The sequence below is a fragment of the Macrobrachium nipponense genome, chromosome 1 (assembly GCF_015104395.2).
Source record: "Macrobrachium nipponense isolate FS-2020 chromosome 1, ASM1510439v2, whole genome shotgun sequence".
Classification (NCBI taxonomy): domain Eukaryota; kingdom Metazoa; phylum Arthropoda; class Malacostraca; order Decapoda; family Palaemonidae; genus Macrobrachium; species Macrobrachium nipponense.
In genome coordinates this window covers 6,823,393-6,842,554 of record NC_087200.1, presented here as the reverse complement: position 1 = coordinate 6,842,554, position 19,162 = coordinate 6,823,393, and the positions used below count along the sequence as shown (strand labels likewise).

Genomic DNA, 19,162 nt, shown 5'->3' with positions numbered 1-19,162 from the left:
CTCTCTCTCTCTCTCTGTTTATTGTCTGTAGGTATATATTTTTAATGGTAAAATGTTTAAGATGACTATGAAATTATATTAATAATATAACCTCAAAGATTAATGCAGTAACAGGTAGTAATTTTAGGTATATTTGAAGTAGGATGTTATTTAAGGTATATATCTGGTATCTGAACTTTCAAGATAGGCAGTTATAAGCATTTTTAGTGGTGGTTTTAACTATTCGCAGGTTTTAACTATTCACGGGGGTGTCTGGTACACATCCCTCGCGAATACGGCGGGAACACTGTACTCGTCCTTTGGAGGTCCCATCTCCACCTCAGGATCCTCGTAAAGCTGCAACCCAGCCTTCCAGAAGGTAGCCATATAGGCTTTTGCTGTTAATCAGAAGAGTCAGGGAATGACGACCTCTGATTAACAGCGACTAAATAGTGCCAACCATAATAGCAGTACTTAACTTGAATGCAGAAGCAGATTGACGATCCATGGTGAAATAAAATTCCAAAAAGCGAGAAACACAACACAGCAAAAGAAAATGTGTGTGCAGCGTAGTAGTGCTATCAAAGGAATGACGTCACAGGTGCTAGCTACACGGTAGCAGGTAGTGAGCCGTAGGTCGGCTCCTCTCTTCTTGAGGTTTTTTGAAGTAGGAGAGGCTAATTGGAGAAGGACCTGTGGTAGTGGTTTCACTCGCCCCAGAAACCATACCGATGCCTTTTAATAAAGGTGAGCGAGCCAGAATATTCTGGCATTTCCAATTTAGCGGTTCTCTGGTATTATAACAATATTTTACCTTAGAAATAGTGCTAAAGGAACCTATTTCATGGAGCGACACGGCCAAGCCCAGAAATAGATTTTTCCTACGTCAAAATCCCTTAATCAGAGCTCTCCCTCCTCCCAACAAATATCTGGATGTTGCAGCTCAACGAATTGACGATAGTTAGCTCAGCATTACCGGGTATTCCTGAAAGTGGGTGGGTCCCTTATCACCTACACTAATGATGGCAGCGCTGCCGTCGCTAAATAATTTGAATTTTTGACTGTCGGGTAAGAAAGCTTACAGCTTTGTAATTGTTCGGTAAGTATATGTAAAGCCTTATTTTATTATAAAAATATCATATTGATTCTTAATTTCAGGTTCTGAAACTTCGCTCAGTGGACAATGTCAATGTTATACTCAAGATGGTTACAAATTTTGATTTTCCATCTGAACGGGTAAGGTTTGATTTGATATTTTTTATTAGCTTAAGAATTGTTTTCAGAGGACTGTTATGTGATTTGTATAATAGATTATATTTTTATTAATAAAAAATTAAATTATGTTCATAAATCTCATTTTGTCATTACAGTTATATTATTATTATTATTATTATTATTATTATTATTATTATTATTATTTATTTATTTATTATTATTTTTTTTTTTTGGTTTATCACAGTCCTCCAATTCAACTGGGTGGTATTTATAGTGTGGGGTTCCGGGTTGCATCCTGTCTCCTTTCCAGGAGTCCATCACTCTTCTTACTATGTGCGCCGTTTCTAGGATCACACACTTATGCATGAGTCCTGGAGCTACTTCAGCCTCTAGTTTTTCCAGATTCCTTTTCAGGGATCTTGGGATCATGCCTAGTGTTCCTATGATTATGGGTACAATTTTCACTGTCATATCCCATATCCTTCTTATTTCTATTTTCAGGTCTTGATACGTATCCATTTTTTCCCTTTCTTTCTCTTCAACTCTGGTGTCCCATGGTATTGCGACATCAACGAGTGCTACTTTCTTCTTGATTTTGTCAATCAACGTCACGTCTCGTCTATTTGCACATATCACCCTATCTGTTCTGATACCATAGTCCCAGAGGATCTTATTATTATTATTATTATTATTATTATTATTATTATTATTATTATTATTATTATTATTATTATTACTGTTATTATTATTGTTATTATTATTATTATTATTTGAAAATATTAATAAACACAGTAGATGTACCATAAAAATTCTCTCATTTCAGTAAGAGAGAGAGAGAATGATAGAGAAGAGTTGTTCTTACTTAAAATTGAAATGTAAAGGTTAATTCTTTAAAATACTGTCACATAAGAATGTTGTAATTACTGTTATATTATTGTTATTATTATTTGAAAATTTTAATAAATATAGCACATACAACATGTACCAAGAAAAATTGTCTCATCTCAATAAAAGAGAGAGAGAGAATTATTAGTTTTATATTTTATTATTTAATGTTGTTTAATTTACACATAAAAGCTTGACAATTTAAAAATTACATACAAAAAATTAAACACTTTTGCAGGGTTTCTCCAGGATTTGAAAATGTTGTATTTGCGTTTGCGTGTCTGTGAAATACTTGCTTGTGATAATTAGTTAGGTTCTAATGAAAAGTTTGCGTTATTGTGAATTCGCACAACTCAAATCACTAAGATTGGGGTATTACAGTATAACAGAAGTAGCTGACTTCCTGCTATATCTTAGAAAAGATAGAAATCTCTCCATGTCATCTATCAAAGGATACAAAGCCATGTTAGATTCTGTATTCTGCCACAGAAGAGCAGACTTATCCATTAATCAGGATATATCAGATCTAATTAAATCATTTTATACTTCCAAACAAAAGAGGATCCAGTCAGTATCATGGAACTTAGACATTGTCCTAAAATGGTTATCAAGTTCCTGTTTCTAACCCTTGCAGTCAATCTCCCCGAGAGATTTGACAAGAAAAACTATTCCTAGTAGCCTTAGCCACAGTGAAAAGAGTTAGTGAAATTCATGCACTGGACAGGAAAGTGGGATTCACCCGTGGGAAGGTGGTATGTTTGTTCTCATTGGGGTTCCTAGCTAAGAACAAGACACCATCTTAGACCCTGGCCTTGCTCTTTTACAATTAAAAGCTTGACTGAGATATTGGGCCCAGATGGAAGAGAAAGAACTCACTGTCCAGTAAGAGGCCTTAAGAATTATTTAAATAGGACAAAGGAAATTTGAGGGTCATTGAATAACATATGGTATTCAGTAAAATATCCTTCATGGCCTCTCAAAAAATACATTAACATATTTTCTCAGGGACCTTATATCAGAATCACTCTTTAATAGAAAGTTGTTCCCATTATGCAAGATCAAAGCTCATGAAATAAGAGTGGTATGTACTTCATTAGCATTCGAGAGAAATAGACTTTTTGGAGGTGTAAGTCAGTGTTCACAGCATATTACTTGAGGGATGTTGAAACACTTTATAATGAATGCAGTATCTTGGGTCCCTTTCACGGTGTTGGTGTGGTGTTGGGTTAGGAAACATAGGAGAGACTTTTCCTTCCTATCATCTCTTTGCCTTGCATAAGGTGTCGAGTTCTAAGGGAGCCTGGGAGTATTGTGTACTTGGAGTACCCTCCAGTTTTTTTAATAGTTGGGTAATGTTTTTAATATTTCATTTGGTGGTATTGATGATTGTATTTATTCTGGTTATATTGTTTGGGTAGGGGCCTCTTGTAGCACCCTTATGGCGCCAATTACCGGAACTCGGCCCGTTACGGCTCAATAAATCACCAATTTTATGGTGCTAGACAAGCGCTGTAAAACCGGATCGCCGATAATTGAGGACTGCTTATATATATAAACTATATATATAATATATATATATAGATCTATATATATATTTTTATATATATATATATATATATATATATATATATATATCATATATATATATAATATATATAATATATATTATATCTATATATATATATATAATATATATATATATATTATATATATATAGTATATATATATATATATATATATATATATATATATATATATATACTATACGTATATATGATATATACATATATATATATAATACGATATATATATATCTCCTACCGTATATATATCTATAATATATATATATATATATATATATATATATATCTATCTATATATATTATAGTATATATATATATATATATACATATATATATATATATATATATGGCAAATACCACGGGAAATGATAGACAGGAATCCAAGCGCTTTCGTCTTTATTCAGACATCGTCAAGGAGCTACTAAAGTACAATCGGAGAGGAAGGCCTCAGGTACAAACAAGATCAAGAATACCAGATGGTTAATTATCAAAAGGGTAAAAATTAAAAGGGATAATCCAGGATTATCGGATATCACACGGTCACAAACTTAAACAGATTCTGACCCTAACCGAAATTACAAAGTATCTTTACAGTCCAAAACATGTAAAAACTGTACTTTAGTAGCTCCTTGACGATGTCTGAATAAAGACGAAAGCGCTTGGATTCCTGTCTATCATTTCCCGTGGTATTCGCTTATTTATGAAGTCACGTGCATCTACTGTGATTTTTTAAGCATAATGGAAACCACACGCAACTTCTACGCCTTTTCTTTATATTTGCATTGAAACTTAAATACCCAAGGACTTTTGTAGATGTGGCATGGAAAAGAGCTAGAAAAACATTTTATTCAACTAATGACAAACTTGAATTTAGTAAGCATAACATTCTAAAATTACCTTATGATGAAAGGTTTTTAGATATTCCTAGAATTTTAAAGCTTTTTAACATAAATGTTGTTTTCAGTAATATTAATGTCAAGAGTTTAGTAATCAAAAATTCTCCTAAAGATCTTCCAGGCTGCATATATGAAATTCCTTGCAAAAAGTGTGATAAAATCTATTACGGACAGACTGGCAAATCTCTTTCACAGCGTCTTAAGCAACATCAATATTCTGTGAGAACTGGGCAAATATCGAATGCATTATTTGTACATATGAGAGATTTAGACCATCCTATTAACTGGAGTCAAGCAAGAGCCTTAGTCCCATGTAATGACACAGTTAAAAGGAATATCATTGAATCTTGTTTTATCAAGTCAAATAATAGAAATGTTCTAAATTTAAGTCTTGGTTTATTTAAACTTGATGCTTTCATAATGAAAAAAGTTGTAGATAAATATAAGCAACAAAATTAATATATTCAGTTTTTACATGTTTTGGACTGTAAAGATACTTTGTAATTTCGGTTAGGGTCAGAATCTGTTTAAGTTTGTGACCGTGTGATATCCGATAATCCTGGATTATCCCTTTTAATTTTTACCCTTTTGATAATTAACCATCTGGTATTCCTGATCTTGTTTGTACCTGAGGCCTTCCTCTCCGATTGTACTTTAGTAGCTCCTTGACGATGTCTGAATAAAGACGAAAGTGCTTGGATTCCTGTCTATCATTTCCCGTGGTATTCGCTTATTTATGAAGTCACGTGCATCTACTGTGATTTTTTAAGCATAGTATATATATAGTATGTATATAATATATTATTATAATAATATAATCTATATATATATATATTCTATATATATAGAATAATATTTCTTATTATATGAATAACTTGATCACAAAGTAGTACATATAAAATGTGATGCTATGTATAAATAAAGGTGATGCCAAGAAGGAAATTGGAAAGATGTGAAAGCCAAGATCTTTCGATCTAACGACCTTTTACTTAGGCAGAAATGATCATAACAGAGCAAAAACATAGTACAAGTAGGCTTAGTATCCAAACTGACATTACAAGATTAGCTTAAGGTCCAATTCACTCTACAGAACAAAAAAATGCCCATGGGCAAGATTAGAGATTTAAGGCAACCACACACACTTGGTCAACAGATGATTCAGTCAGAAAATACATTTTGAAAAACAAGGAGGCATATACGACTTAGTGAAGCCCCAAAAAATTAGATTAAGGATTTAGGCACGGTGCCTTGTCAAGGCAAATTTTAATAGAAAAACTATATGTTTTGTATTAGTTAACATGAAATTTACAAAAATGTTCCAAAATTGAGTGGAAAAACAAAAATAGTATATAAATATAGCGAGCATGAGAGAGAGAGAGAGAGAGAGAGAGAGAGAGAGAGAGAGAGAGAGAGAGAGAGAGAGAGACTAGTCAATTAGTAGTTAATTCATTTATTTTAAGGTCCCTCATAAACATTTTACAAATATATGGGTCCAAATGGTATAATCCCATACTAACATATAGGTTGATTTTATTAGTGATTTGTATAATTGCTGATTCCAGTAAATTTCTTGAAACATAATCATTAGACCTAGCAATTACAGAGCTCTCGCCCCAATTTATACAATGAGATTTTTTGCTCAGATGGATAAATAGTGCATTTGAAGGCTGGGCTGTTCGAACTGAATACATATGGTGCTTATTATGTAAATATAAATTTTTACTTGACTGACCGACGTAAAAAGACGGGCAATCCTTACAAGGAATTTTGTAATGACGTTATATAATAGAACACATTAACATTAAATGATTTAAATATTGATTTTGTGGTTTCAAATCCATGAAAGTAAGGCAAGCTAAGTACATTTATAGGGTTTTTTTTTTCATTACTAGCAACACTATAAAACTTTTTGTGAGCTTTTTGATAACATAAATCATATGAGGTGGGTAGCACAAAAATCACTTTAAAAGAAACAAACACAAAACATCAAAATTTACAATGTGTAAAAAATGAAATTGTTTCACCAAACCAATGTAAATATTAGTTGCAACTAATAAACCTTGTAATAACACATTACCTTGGTACCAAATATGTTTTTCTGCTGCAGCTAGCTCCAACATTTCACCATTCACAATATTTCAAAAAAGAAAAGGCAATGTGACACACTTGTACAATGTTTGTTCAGATTCCACAATAAGCATTAACTAATACTAAATAACTAAGAAATACAAAATCTAAAAATTTACGAGTGACCAGTCACTTAGTCTAAAATCTTTACGTTAATGTAAAATCAAATATGGAGAGAGAGAGAGAGAGAGAGAGAGAGAGAGAGAGAGAGAGAGAGAGAGAGAGAGAGAGAGATGATCTCTGTAAGCCAGAAATTCGAAGCCCGTAATGAGAGCTCTCTCTCTCTCTCTCTCTCTCTCTCTCTCTCTCTCTCTCTCTCTCTCTCTCTCTCTCTCACAAATATGGGTTAGACATACAGACCTGACGGGCTCAAATCTTTTTGGACCTAAAGTTCAGCTGGTATCGTAAAAATTCTCTTTCAAAACTATAAGTAGAGAGAAAGTGGGATTACAATCATAACATTTATTTTTACATGATTTAAGACAATAAAAGTCTTTTAATGTAAAAGATATCATTATAGAACTTTCTTGAATTAAATTAAATTTTGTTATTTCCTTGAGTGACGTCACAAAATTTCCATTTCATGATTTAAGCTACTTACAAGTCTACAAATTCTCTTTTGACATATTGAGAGACATAAGAGTTAACTTATCTGTAATATTAAATAGTTTTCAATACAAAAACATCTCTAACTACTTATATGAAATGAAAGGTATCGACGTATGTGAAACATTTTACGCTTACGAAAGATGGTGCAATCCTTCCACGTGATTACTTGGCAAAGACAAGTGTGGAACAAGACATGAGCATAACATATTAAAAAAAAAAAAAAATTGGAACCACGTGGCCCCAAGCGGTGACAGATATCCTCCTGCTTCGAACAGACGATGCTAATTCTTTTTCTTCTCACATTCTACGTTATCTTAACTTTTAACTTATGCGAAATCTGAACATACACTTCAGAACATACTAACTCCAAGCTAAATAAGGAATCTGAAAATATTGCAAAAAAATTAAACAACAATTCATATACTAGTTACGGAGAGGATGATATGCATTACAAAAGTAACAACATATAATAATAGTCATTTTTATTTAGTATCGCTGTGCCTCTTCCTTTATTTGGTCTGGTTATGACAATGTCTGGGTTATTGGATAAGGTTTTTAATAACATATAATCATCTTTACGAAAGAAAGGAAACCAGTAATTAGGTAATTTAGAGAAAGTTTTGCGAGCAGTGCTTTGCAAGTCTCTCTGTAAACCGGGTAAGTCACCTGGGAGTTGTAATGGCCAAAGTCGTCCAAAAAGGATTTCTAGTGGCAAATAAAAACAACTAAAACTTGGGTTAAAATTTGGTAGACTAAAATCAAGGCCCAAAGACTAGATGAATTCTTCTCTCTTAGATAAAACATAATTAGAATAATTAAAAACAGTGGTTTTGGAGTCTAAAGATTTTGGGATCTGAATACCTAAACGATCTAGTTTCCTAGAATGAGTATTTTGAACATTTGCCAAATACATGTTAACAGTTTTGATAAGTACATGTTTTACCTAAAGAATGTTGATAAATGATACAGTATTTTCTATAACATTATACAGAGATCTTGATGTATCCTTATGTTTAGCAATAAGTTTTTCCTTGTGTCTAATCTCAATATCCAATAGTTGTCGAGTAATCTTCTTCATAATTGTAATGTAAAAGGAGTACTTTGTGACAAATTCCCTAGAAATTTAGATGTTTATTGGCCAGCTGACTGGAATGAACATGAGTCCAACTTTTGAAAATAATCTGCAGAGAGTACCTGAACTCTCCCAATGGCTTATAGCACTGCAAAAGAGGAGAATTATGATTATTTTAAATTCAGTCAATATTTGCAAAAGAAAGTAGGCACTGTAGCAAATGGTGTTATTTCTAGATTTGGTAAGAAATCTGTTCTTATTCATACAAAATCCAAAAGACAATCACTTATGCTTTACAATTTAAAAGTAGATGTTAATGAAATGTTAGTAGATATCAAACCCCATAGTATTAACTTTACTTATGGCCCCCTAATGGCCTGGTACCTTGAGGTGGTGGTGGGACTTGAGTGGGGCGATGATGAACTGGGTGAGGGTAGTGGGGTAATTGTCCACCCTGGCAGGTCATACCATGCTGCTAAGGCCATTTTGGAGCTCACAGACTGAATCTAGACCTCTTTTTATTCTTTAATCTATTTTCCATTCTTCCATTCTTGGCCTATCCTGCTTTGTTGACGACCATTGCAAGTATATAATACCAGGCTTTGACCACTTATTTGATTTTGATGCCATCACCCTCTGGCAACTGATGGTGGGAGGGGTATTTTCCCCCACTGACCAGAGTATGCCCACCTTAAGAGAGGCACCATCTTGAATGGTTGTAGCAGAAAGGAATTTAGGTTTTCAGCCTCTAAAACCGTAGCAATGCATTTTTGCAGGATAAGGGGTATTCACCCGGACCCAGACTTGTACATGTATGGACAAAGAATTTCTTGCAAGGAAGAAACTAGATTTTTGGGGCTACAGTTTGATAGCAAATTAACATGGGTACCTCATATCAAAAACTTGAAAATTAAATGCTTCCAATCTAAATGTAATCAGAGTATTATCCCATACAACCTGGGGAGTAGATAGGAAGCATCTTCTAATGAAAATTAAATGCTTGCAATCTCTAAATGTAATCAGAATACTATCCCATACAACCTTGGGAGCAGATAGGAAGCATCTTCTAATTCTTTATAAGGCATTAGTTGCCTCCAAACTGGCATATGGGTGTGAAATATATTCTTCAGCATCAAAAGCAGCATTGTCAGTTTTGGATTCGGTACATCATGCTGGAATAAGACTAGCCAGTGGGGCTTTTAAATCCTCTCCCATACCTAGTCTCCTAAATACCTCCATGGAAACTTCCGGAGATTGATTTCTGTAAGTGTTTTACAGATCCAAAGCTAGAGATGTCCATTGAGATGATTAAGTATACTTTTTTAGAGCATACGGAATGCCATACGGATTCAGTTTTAGTTTTTACCGACGGCTCCAAATCCAGTGCTGGCGTTGGATTTGGGGTGTTTTTTCCGAATTTTACTCAAAATTTTAGATTACCTGATGAGGCATCCATTTTTACTTCTGAATGTTTAGCTATTTTAACGGCAGTAAAGGAAATTATGAAACATCCTGATAGAGATTTTGTAATTTTTTGCAACTCTTTAAGTGTACTGATGGCACTAGCTCACTTTAATTCAGTTCATCCAGTTGTAACTGAAATTTTAGAATGGATATTCCTTATAGAACATAGAGGAAAAAATATAAAGTTCCCACTCACATGGGCATTGAGGGGAATGAGATAGCGGACACTCTAGCAAAACAGGCAGTTGCTAAAGATATATACCCTGTCATACAGTAAAAAATTAGAGATACTTGGAACTTTCATTGGCAGCTAGAGAATAAAAAAAATGAGTGAAATAGCCAACTCATCACGCCCATGGACATATACTGACATGAAAAGATCGAAGGAAGTAGTTTTATGCCAATAGAAGATTGGACACACTAGACTTACCACGGTTTCTTGATAAGTGGAGATTATCAGCCCTATTGCCAAGATTGTTTAGTGCCTTTAACTGTCAAACATATTTTGACAGTGTCCTAGTTTTAGTATTGAAAGATTGTGCCGTTTTAGTAGCTTAAAGACCGTAACTGAGTTTATTTATTGTTAAAAATATTGGGACCTGATTGCAATATTGGTAACCTTTTTAATTATCTTAAAGAAATTGGTATTTTAGATAAAAATTTAAATAAAGTTTTAACTTAAAATAGTTTTTTTTTCTTAAGTATATTTGTCTTTTAATATTTTATTAGTTTTGTATGATTGTGTATTTATTAGTATGGAAGGGTGTGTGTATGTGATTCGTTTATTTTATTTTATTTATGAATTTTTTTCTACTAAAGTTTTTATTATTGCTATGTAATTTGAATTTTTTTTCCCCGTTTGAATATTTTAATCATTTATGTTTAGTGGCATCAATGACCTTAGTTGTTATGATGCCAATATAATTCTCAATAATCAATCAATCAGTCAGCTTTACTTATGGAAGAGGGATAATCTTCAATAGGGATTTATATTACTTCAAAGAAGAGGAGATATCAGATGTGTCCAAAACAGGTTTGGCAGGTATGTAAAATTCCAAAAACAATGGTAGTTATTACTTTTGAGGATCGTAATGTTCCCTCTCATTTGTATATAGAAAATGAAAGAGTGTCGGTGCGCATATAAAAACAAAAACCACTAGAGTGCTTTGTTTCAGATATGGTCATCCTTCTTGAGTCTGTAAAAATGACAAGTGGTGTGACAACTGTTCTGCATTAGCACATGGTGAATGCACATTAGGCACTCAGTGCATTAATTGTAATTTGGGTCATAAGTCCAGTGATAGAAAATGTCCAGATTTTTAAATGGATACAGCTGCTCTACTAAAATCAGATGCAGAGTTATAAGTATGGGTTATGCTAGAAGATTTCTATTTAAGGAAAAGAATTATGCTAAGGCCTTGAAATCAAATATCAGAAATCAAGATAAACCCCTTCTTCAACCCTTAGCAGGTTGAAATTGTGTGACTCGATACACCACGCAGGCATTAGACTGGCCACTGGTGCTTTCAAGACCTCACCAATATCAAGTCTGTTGGCTGATGCTGGGGAGTTGCCTTTACAACTTCATCCCAGTCATCCATCCTTCGCTACAGGTATCAGACGCAGAGACCTCCTAGTTCTCTAGTTTTTTAAATTATAACAAGTAAAAGACATTGAAGGCACTGATGCATCCTAAATGTCCACAACCTTATGGGTATAGACTTACTTGGCACTTATGGTATTAGTAGAAATGAGGTGCTTCCTTATAAAATGTCAGTAACCCCGCCATGGAAATTAACCGAAATTTCATTTTGTAAATATTTTTATGGTTTCAAGAAAAATATGACAGATATACTAGAAATCTGTCCCATATTTATGGAACACAGTGATGTTCATTAAGATTCAATTTGTGTATAAACAGATGGCTCCAAATCCAGTGTTAGCATTGATTTGGAGTTTTTATTTATAAGTTTTGCATCAAAGATGCACTTCCTGTTTTAACATCTATTTTTATGGCAGAGTTGTTTGGGATTTTATTGAAAAAATAGCAATTATTGATGAAGAATTTTAAAATTTTTAGCGATTCTAAGTGCATTACAGTCACTTAATGTATTTAACTTGACTAATCCCTTGGTTATAAAAATTCAGCAATGGATGCACATATTATTATACAGAGGAGCACAAATTAGTTTTTGTTAGGTTCAAGCACATGCTGGTGTACATGGAAATGAAGAAGCTGGCAGATTGGCCACAGCAGCAGCTCTAGATTTACTAACAAATAGGTGTCCACTTGTATATAATGATTTCTTTAGATTTACTAACAAATAGATGTCCACTTGTTATATATATAATGATTTCTTCCCAAGTGTTAGAAAATTATAATTAATTTGTGTCAAGAGCATTGGAATAAAATGAAATAAATTACGGGTGTTATATTTCCTTGGAAGTATGGCAGTATGCCTAGAAGATGGGAGACGGCTCAATAGCTGCTTAGGGATTGGGCATGTTTGCCTAACACAGCTTTTTGATGGCCAGGGAGAATCAACCTTTTTGTGAGGCTTGTCCCCTTGACTGTGAGGCACTTGCTGGTTGAGCGCCCCAGTCTTGGGGATATTACGTAGAAGCCATTACCTCTCTGAGGCTCTTGGTTCAGATGGCAGATTCATCCTTGCCAAGATCCTTGGAGAAGATGTGGTGTATGATGCCAGTGGCCTGTTTAGATTTATTGTGAACACTGGTCTTCTCCCAAAAGTACAATATTTAATTCATATTTTGTTCATGAAACTTACCTGTCAGATATATATATAGCTGTATTCTCCGACGTCCGACAGAATTTCAAAACTCCCGGCACACGCAGTGGGCGGCCAGGTGGTTAGTACCCATTCCCGCCGCTGGGAGGCGGATATCAGGAATCATTCCCATTTTCTATTCAGATTTTTCTCTGTCGCCGGTCGGTAAACAACTGTTTACAGACCTCCGCCTAGGATTTTGAAACTTCTTGTGCTAACTTGAGTATTCTGATTGACTTTTGGTTTTGATTTGGCTTGTTGGCTTGGCATACGTGATAGTGGATTTGATTTGGATTTGGCTTTGACTTTTCTTTGATTACGATGTCTGGATCTAGCTCTGCTAGCTTCAGGGTGTGTAAGGTGCATGAATGTAAGGTGAGGTTGCCGAAAGCTTCGGTAGACCCTCATTCAGTGTGCCCAAAATGTCGTGGTCATGTATGTATGTTGAATGATAGATGCATCGAGTGTGAGCAATTGACTGAAATTGAATGGAAGGCATATGATTCTTACGTGAAAAGCTTGAGCGTGATAGAATCAGGAGGTCTTCCTCTAGGAGTCTTCTGTGAGTAGAAGTCAAGGTAGAATTGTATCTCCATTAAATCCTCCTGTAGATGTTAATTCAACCGTATCCTGTTGTATTGCCTCCGAACAATCAGGAAGTTTGTCTGCAGAAGGAAGCGTATTATTTACGATCATGGAAGTCGATTCGCGCCTTGGAATCTAAAGTGATTGCTCTACAGTCAATGTTGAATTGTGATAAAAGTGTTAGTGCATCTAGTGTAGTGGAAGGGGTGTCAGATCGGTCCCATAATGCCTCTAGGCCTAGGCCCCTGCCGGACTCCCAGGCCTTAGGGAGAGGGCAAGCCGAAAGCCGGAGGGTTACGGGATCTAATGACCGGTCTGACGTCCCTTCGGCAGAAACTGAGGACGAATCTCAGGCTGCCGGTGTTCGTGCACGGGGCACGAATACTTAAAGAGTGCTTCTCTTCTTCCGATTTCCTCTCTCCCGGGGTTGGGACGCTTCGAGACTTCCTCTCCTCGCCGAGGTTGGGGACGCCGGAAGACCTCTCAGGGGGAGAGCGGCAGGGGCGCAAGTTGTCGCACAAGCGCCGTCGCCCTTGTCGCCCTTCTTAAGAGAGGTTTCAGAGAAGAGGACGCTTCACGTCCTTTTCTGATTCATTACGTAGATTCGTCACCTGAAGATTTTGAAGCTTTTCCGCCACAGAAAAAGGAACAAGACTTCATCAGGGGAGGACTCTTTCGAGCGTCCAGTCGCTCTAAGCTTGTTCCTGAGTTGAAGGAAAGGGCTCCCCTCGCCCACTTCCTCGCACAGGATGAGTCCTTCTCCTGATCGAGAACTTTCCCCTTCAAGGAAAATGCTTTGGGAAAATGCAGAGACAGTTAGCCTCCTTTTTTGAGAGAAAGGAGGCAGAAAACTAGTCATAGAAGGAAGGATAGGTGGCTGCCTGTTAAGAGAACTAGGCAATCCCCGGCTCCTACTCCGCGTTTTTCGGCCTTTGAGTCTCCTCCTAGTAGCCGACGCATTAGAGAACGTGGATTACGTTCCTCATGAAAGGGCGTCTAGGAGAGACGAATTTGACAGAGACGTGAGTTGTCGCACGAAGCGGCCAGCGTCTTTGTCAAAAGGCCAAGAACGCTCAAGGATCAAAATCGGAACGTCAAGCTTTGCATGTTAATGATCACGCTCGGCGTCTTAAGCAACGAAGCGCTTACCAGGACGCTCGAGAAGATGCTTTTCAAGACGCGCGGATCGCTCGCCAAGACGCTCCAACTACGCTGTTCAGGACGCACGGCGTCCTAAACATCATGACGCTCAGCAAGACGCTGAGCTGACGCTCTTCAGGACGCACGGCGTCCTTCACATCAGGACGTTCTGCAGGACGCTTCTCAGAACGCACGGCGCCTTGCATATCGGGACGCTTTCCAGGACGATCAACAGTTGAGTCCGAAACGTCAGGATGTTTCTCAGGTTAAAGTGTCGAAGTCATCGCGATCTTTGAAAGGCGCTGATGACCGAGAGAAGGATTCGTCTAGTGATCGCTGCCCTACTGATGATGACGAACCAAATGCGTCAGCGTCGTCAGACTATAAGACGTTGACGGATTTACTTAAGAAATTATTCCCAGATAATTTTCAAGCGCCAATTCCTTGCTCTCACCTTCACAATTTGCCTCATCGAAGGCCAGGAAGGCCCCTGGCTTCGTTAAGATGGCCACTTCGCTCTCTGCGAAGAGAGCGTTTAAGAGAGTCCAGGATTGGATGGATTCAAGGAAGGTTAAAGGGAAGACTTCGTTTGCACTTCCTCCATCTAGACTGAAAGGGAGAGCTGGGATCTTGGTACGAAACAGGAGAAGAAGCAGGATTGAAAGCACCGTCTTCTTCTCAAGGGGATTTCGCCAATTTGGTGGACGCTCCAAGGAGGTCTTATTTGTCATCGGCTAAGGTTTCCTGGACAATGTCGGAGACGGATCATCACCTCAAGGGGTTATATAAGACGCTAGAGGTGTTTAACTTTTTAGATTGGTGCCTCGGGGCTCTGGATGTACATCGAGGAGTCAAGACTCGATTTCGCTGGAAGAGCTTTCGAGTGTATTAGCTTGTATGGATAGAGCAGTAAGGGATGGCTCTGATGAGTTAGCATCTCATTTTGCTACAGGTCTGCTAAAAAAGAGAGCACTCTATTGTAGCTTAAACGGCGAAAGCAGTTTCTCCCGCTCAGAAAGCGGAGTTATTATTCGACCCCCTTCTCTACGCACCTATTTCCGCAGTCCATGATTAAGGATCTGTCGGTAAACTTGCAAGAAAAAGCAACAAGGGACCTCTTGACTCAATCTTCAAGACGACCTACTCCTCAGGCTTCTACTTCAACAGCTCCAGCACCCAAGAAGAAATTTAAGCCCTTTCGTGGAGCACCTTCCTCTAGAGGTTCCTCGAGAGGAAGGGGGTCCTTCAGAGGTAAGATCTCTTCTACCAAGAAGGGAAAAAATTGACGTTTCTGCCCTTCAGGCACCTGTAGGTGCGAGACTCACCTTATTTGCTCAGGCATGGAGGACGATAGGGGCGGACACCTGGACCCTAGATGTGATCGAGAGAGGATACAAGATCCCTTTCCTCTCTGCGCCTCCTTTGAGCACGAAGCCGATAGACCTGTCGCCCGCATACCAGTCAGAGAAGCAACAGATCTTACTCGATCTTCTAGATCAAATGATCGAAAATAAGAGTCTCGCTCTACCTGGACGACTGGCTAATCAAGTCGCCTTCGAAGTCAAGGTGCCTGGAGGACCTTCAGACGACATTACAGCTGACGAAGGCCCTGGGCCTTATAGTAAATTACGAGAAGTCCCATCTGATCCCCACGCAGTCCATCGTGTATCTGGGGATTCAGATGGATTCAGCGGCTTTTCAAGCCTTTCCATCAAAGGAACGTCAGCAGAGATGCTTAGAGAAAGTGTTAGCCTTCTTAGGGAAAGAAACATGCTCGGCGAAGGAATGGATGAGTCTGCTGGGAACCATTTCTTCGCTGGAGAAGTTTGTTTCCCTGGGGAGGTTGCACCTCAGGCCACTCCAGTTTTTTATGGCAGAAAACTGGAAAGACAAGAATCTAGACTCGACTTTGATTATCTCAAAAACGGTCAAGGATCATCTGAAGTGGTGGCAAGATCCGACCAAACTCTCGGAAGGGATGTCCCTCAAGCTTTTGAGCCCCGACCTAGTGTTGTTCTCAGACGCCTCCATGGTGGGCTGGGGAGCAACACTAGGAAAGGAGGAAGTGTCAGGCCTCTGGAGAGGGGAACAGAGGTCCTGGCACATAAACTTAAAAGAATTGGAGGCTATTCGGTTGGCTCTTCAGTTCTCGAAGAACGATTGGTGGGCCGAGTTGTCCAGATCAACTCGGACAACACTACGGCTCTCGCTTACATAAAAAAGCAGGGGGGACACACTCTCGATCACTGTTCGTGATAGCGAGAGACATCCTTCTATGGGCGAAAGCTCGAACATAGTGATCCTGACAAGGTTCATTTCAGGAATTCAAAATGTTCGAGCGGATCTTTTAAGCCGTCGACATCAGATGCTTCCCACAGAATGGACCCTACATCTAGAAGTTTGTCAAGAGCTATGGAAGTTGTGGGGACGGCCGCTAGTCGACCTCTTCGCAACCTCGAAAACGAAGAGGCTTCCGATTTATTGCTCTCCAGTTCTCGACCCGGAAGCAATAGCGGTAGATGCCATCCTATGGGACTGGACGGGGATGGATGTGTACGCCTTTCCCCCTTTTCCCCGTTCAACTCTTAGGAGAGGTTAACAAGGAAGTTTGCGGCGTCGCCAGGAGCGAGAATGACTCTGATCGCCCCCTTTTGGCCCTCAAGCGATTGGTTCACGGAGGTCATGTCTCTTCTGGTAGACTTCCGAGAACCCACCCCTGCCAGAGAGAGTCGATCTTCTCAAACAGCCCCACTTCGAGAGGTACCACGGAAACCTCTCCGCTCTGAGTCTGACTGCGTTCATTGACTATCAAGAAGTTGGCCAGAGCGAGAGGTTTTTCAAGATCAGTGGCAGAGGCTATTGCCAATGCGAGAAGAGCTTCCTCTCGCAGCAGTTTATCAGTCGAAGTGGACTGTCTTCAGGAGATGGTGTAGGAAGAAAGGTATTTCCTCCTCCACGCCCTCTGTGAACCAAATCGCTGAGTTTCTCCTGCATTTCGAGAAAATGTGGGACAGACTAGCAGTGCCCACAATAAAAGGATACAAGAGTATGCTGTCAGCTGTCTTCCGCCACAGAGGATTAGATCTGACAAATGATAAAGATCTTCACGATCTGTTGAGATCGTTTGAGACAACCAAAGTACTACAAACAAAGGTTCCATCATGGAACCTTGATGTAGTTCCTAAGATTTTTCTTGATGTCGGCTCCCCTTTGAACCTATGCATGCTGCCTCATTGAGAGACACTACTAGGAAGGCGATTTTTCTAACTGCTCTTGCCACGGCAAAGAGAGTTAGTGAAATTCAGGCAATTAGTAAAGATGTGGGTTTCAGAGGACACAGTGCAGTGTGCTCCTTGGATCCTAATTTCTTAGCGAAGAATGAGAACCCATCTAACCCCTGGCCAAAAAGCTTTGAAATCAAGGGTTAACAGAGTTCATCGGACAAGAGCCAGAGAGAGTCCTGTGCCCTGTCAGGGCTCTCAAATTTTACATGCAAAAGACCAAAGATTGTCGGGGGTCCTTCTGAGAACTTATGGTGTTCTGTTAAGAGACCCGCCCCACTTTCCTATGTCAAAGAATGCACTGGCATTCTTTTTACGAAGCCACCATCAGGGAGGCCCATGCGTCCTGCTCGGATGGTGATATGAAGCTTTTGAAAATAAAAGCCCATGAAGTAAGAGCTGTTGCGACTTCAATGGCATTTCGAAAGAATATGGCACTTAATGATATCATTAGCGCTACTTTTTGGCGAAGCAACTCTGTGTTTGCTTCACATTACCTGCGGGATGTGAAGACGGCATATGAGAACTGCGAGTCGCTTGGACCATACATATCCGCAGAAATGGTGTTGGGGGCAGGGAGCAGCACAAATACTACCCTATAGAAAAGGGGTAGTTGTGCTTTTTAATTTTGGTGTTGGTTTATGGTTGAAGGGTTGGTTGCTTGAGGCGCCTTCCCTTTCTTTAGCCTAGAAGTTATGGGACTAACTTCGATAGGTTAGGTCAGGTGGTGGTTTTTAGCTTCGTTGCCCTCACAGTATGGTCACTATGTCTAGTCACATTGTGTCACGCCACCGTTGACCCGATCATCTAGAGCGCACCAACTACACAGGTCACTACCTTGTTGGCAACTCTAGTAAAGCAGAAGCAGACTTCGGTGACAGTAATCAAGAAGTCAGCTATGCTAACAGGTAAGGAATCAAGATGTCAATCATCTGCACTTGAGGTGTTTCCTAAATCCTTCTATTCTGTCCCTTCCCACCTCCAATGGTGGGATTCAGCTATATATATATCTGACAGGTAAGTTTCATGAACAAAATGTTTGTTATGATACAATAAAGTTTGTTCATACTTACCTGGCAGATATATATAATTAAAGTACCCACCCACCTCCCCTCAGGGGACAGTGGTATGAAAAATCTGAATAGAAAATGGGAATGATTCCTGATATCCGCCTCCACGCGGCGAATGGTAGGGACTAACCACCTGGCCGCCCACTGCGTGTGCCGGGAGTTTTGAAATTCTGTCGGACGTCGGAGAATACAGCTATATATATATCTGCCAGGTAAGTATGAACAAACTTTATTGTATCATAACAATAACATTTTATCTTTTCATTGTTTTTATAGCAGCTATGTTGTTCATTTAATTGATATCAGCATCAATGATCTAGCTGTCACAATGCCAGATAACCAAAAATCATTCCTTCAAGCTTTATAAATGTGCCAGATTTTAGTTCTGCCATGACGACTTGACCAGAATCCGATCAAACTTTCGAGCACCGTTTCCTCTCTGATCCTTTGTCTGTTCCTTCTTCTCT

At 38.5% G+C, this 19,162-nt stretch overlaps 1 protein-coding gene across 1 annotated transcript in view; it reads left to right on the top strand.

Annotated features, from left to right (window-relative positions):
* Nucleotides 1-19,162, top strand: part of LOC135219107 (tRNA (guanine(6)-N2)-methyltransferase THUMP3-like) — a 228,494-nt gene that overhangs the window by 49,266 nt on the left and 160,066 nt on the right. Inside the window, 1 exon segment of the mRNA XM_064255549.1 lies at nt 1,138-1,215. Coding sequence (XP_064111619.1) covers nt 1,138-1,215 — 78 coding nt within the window.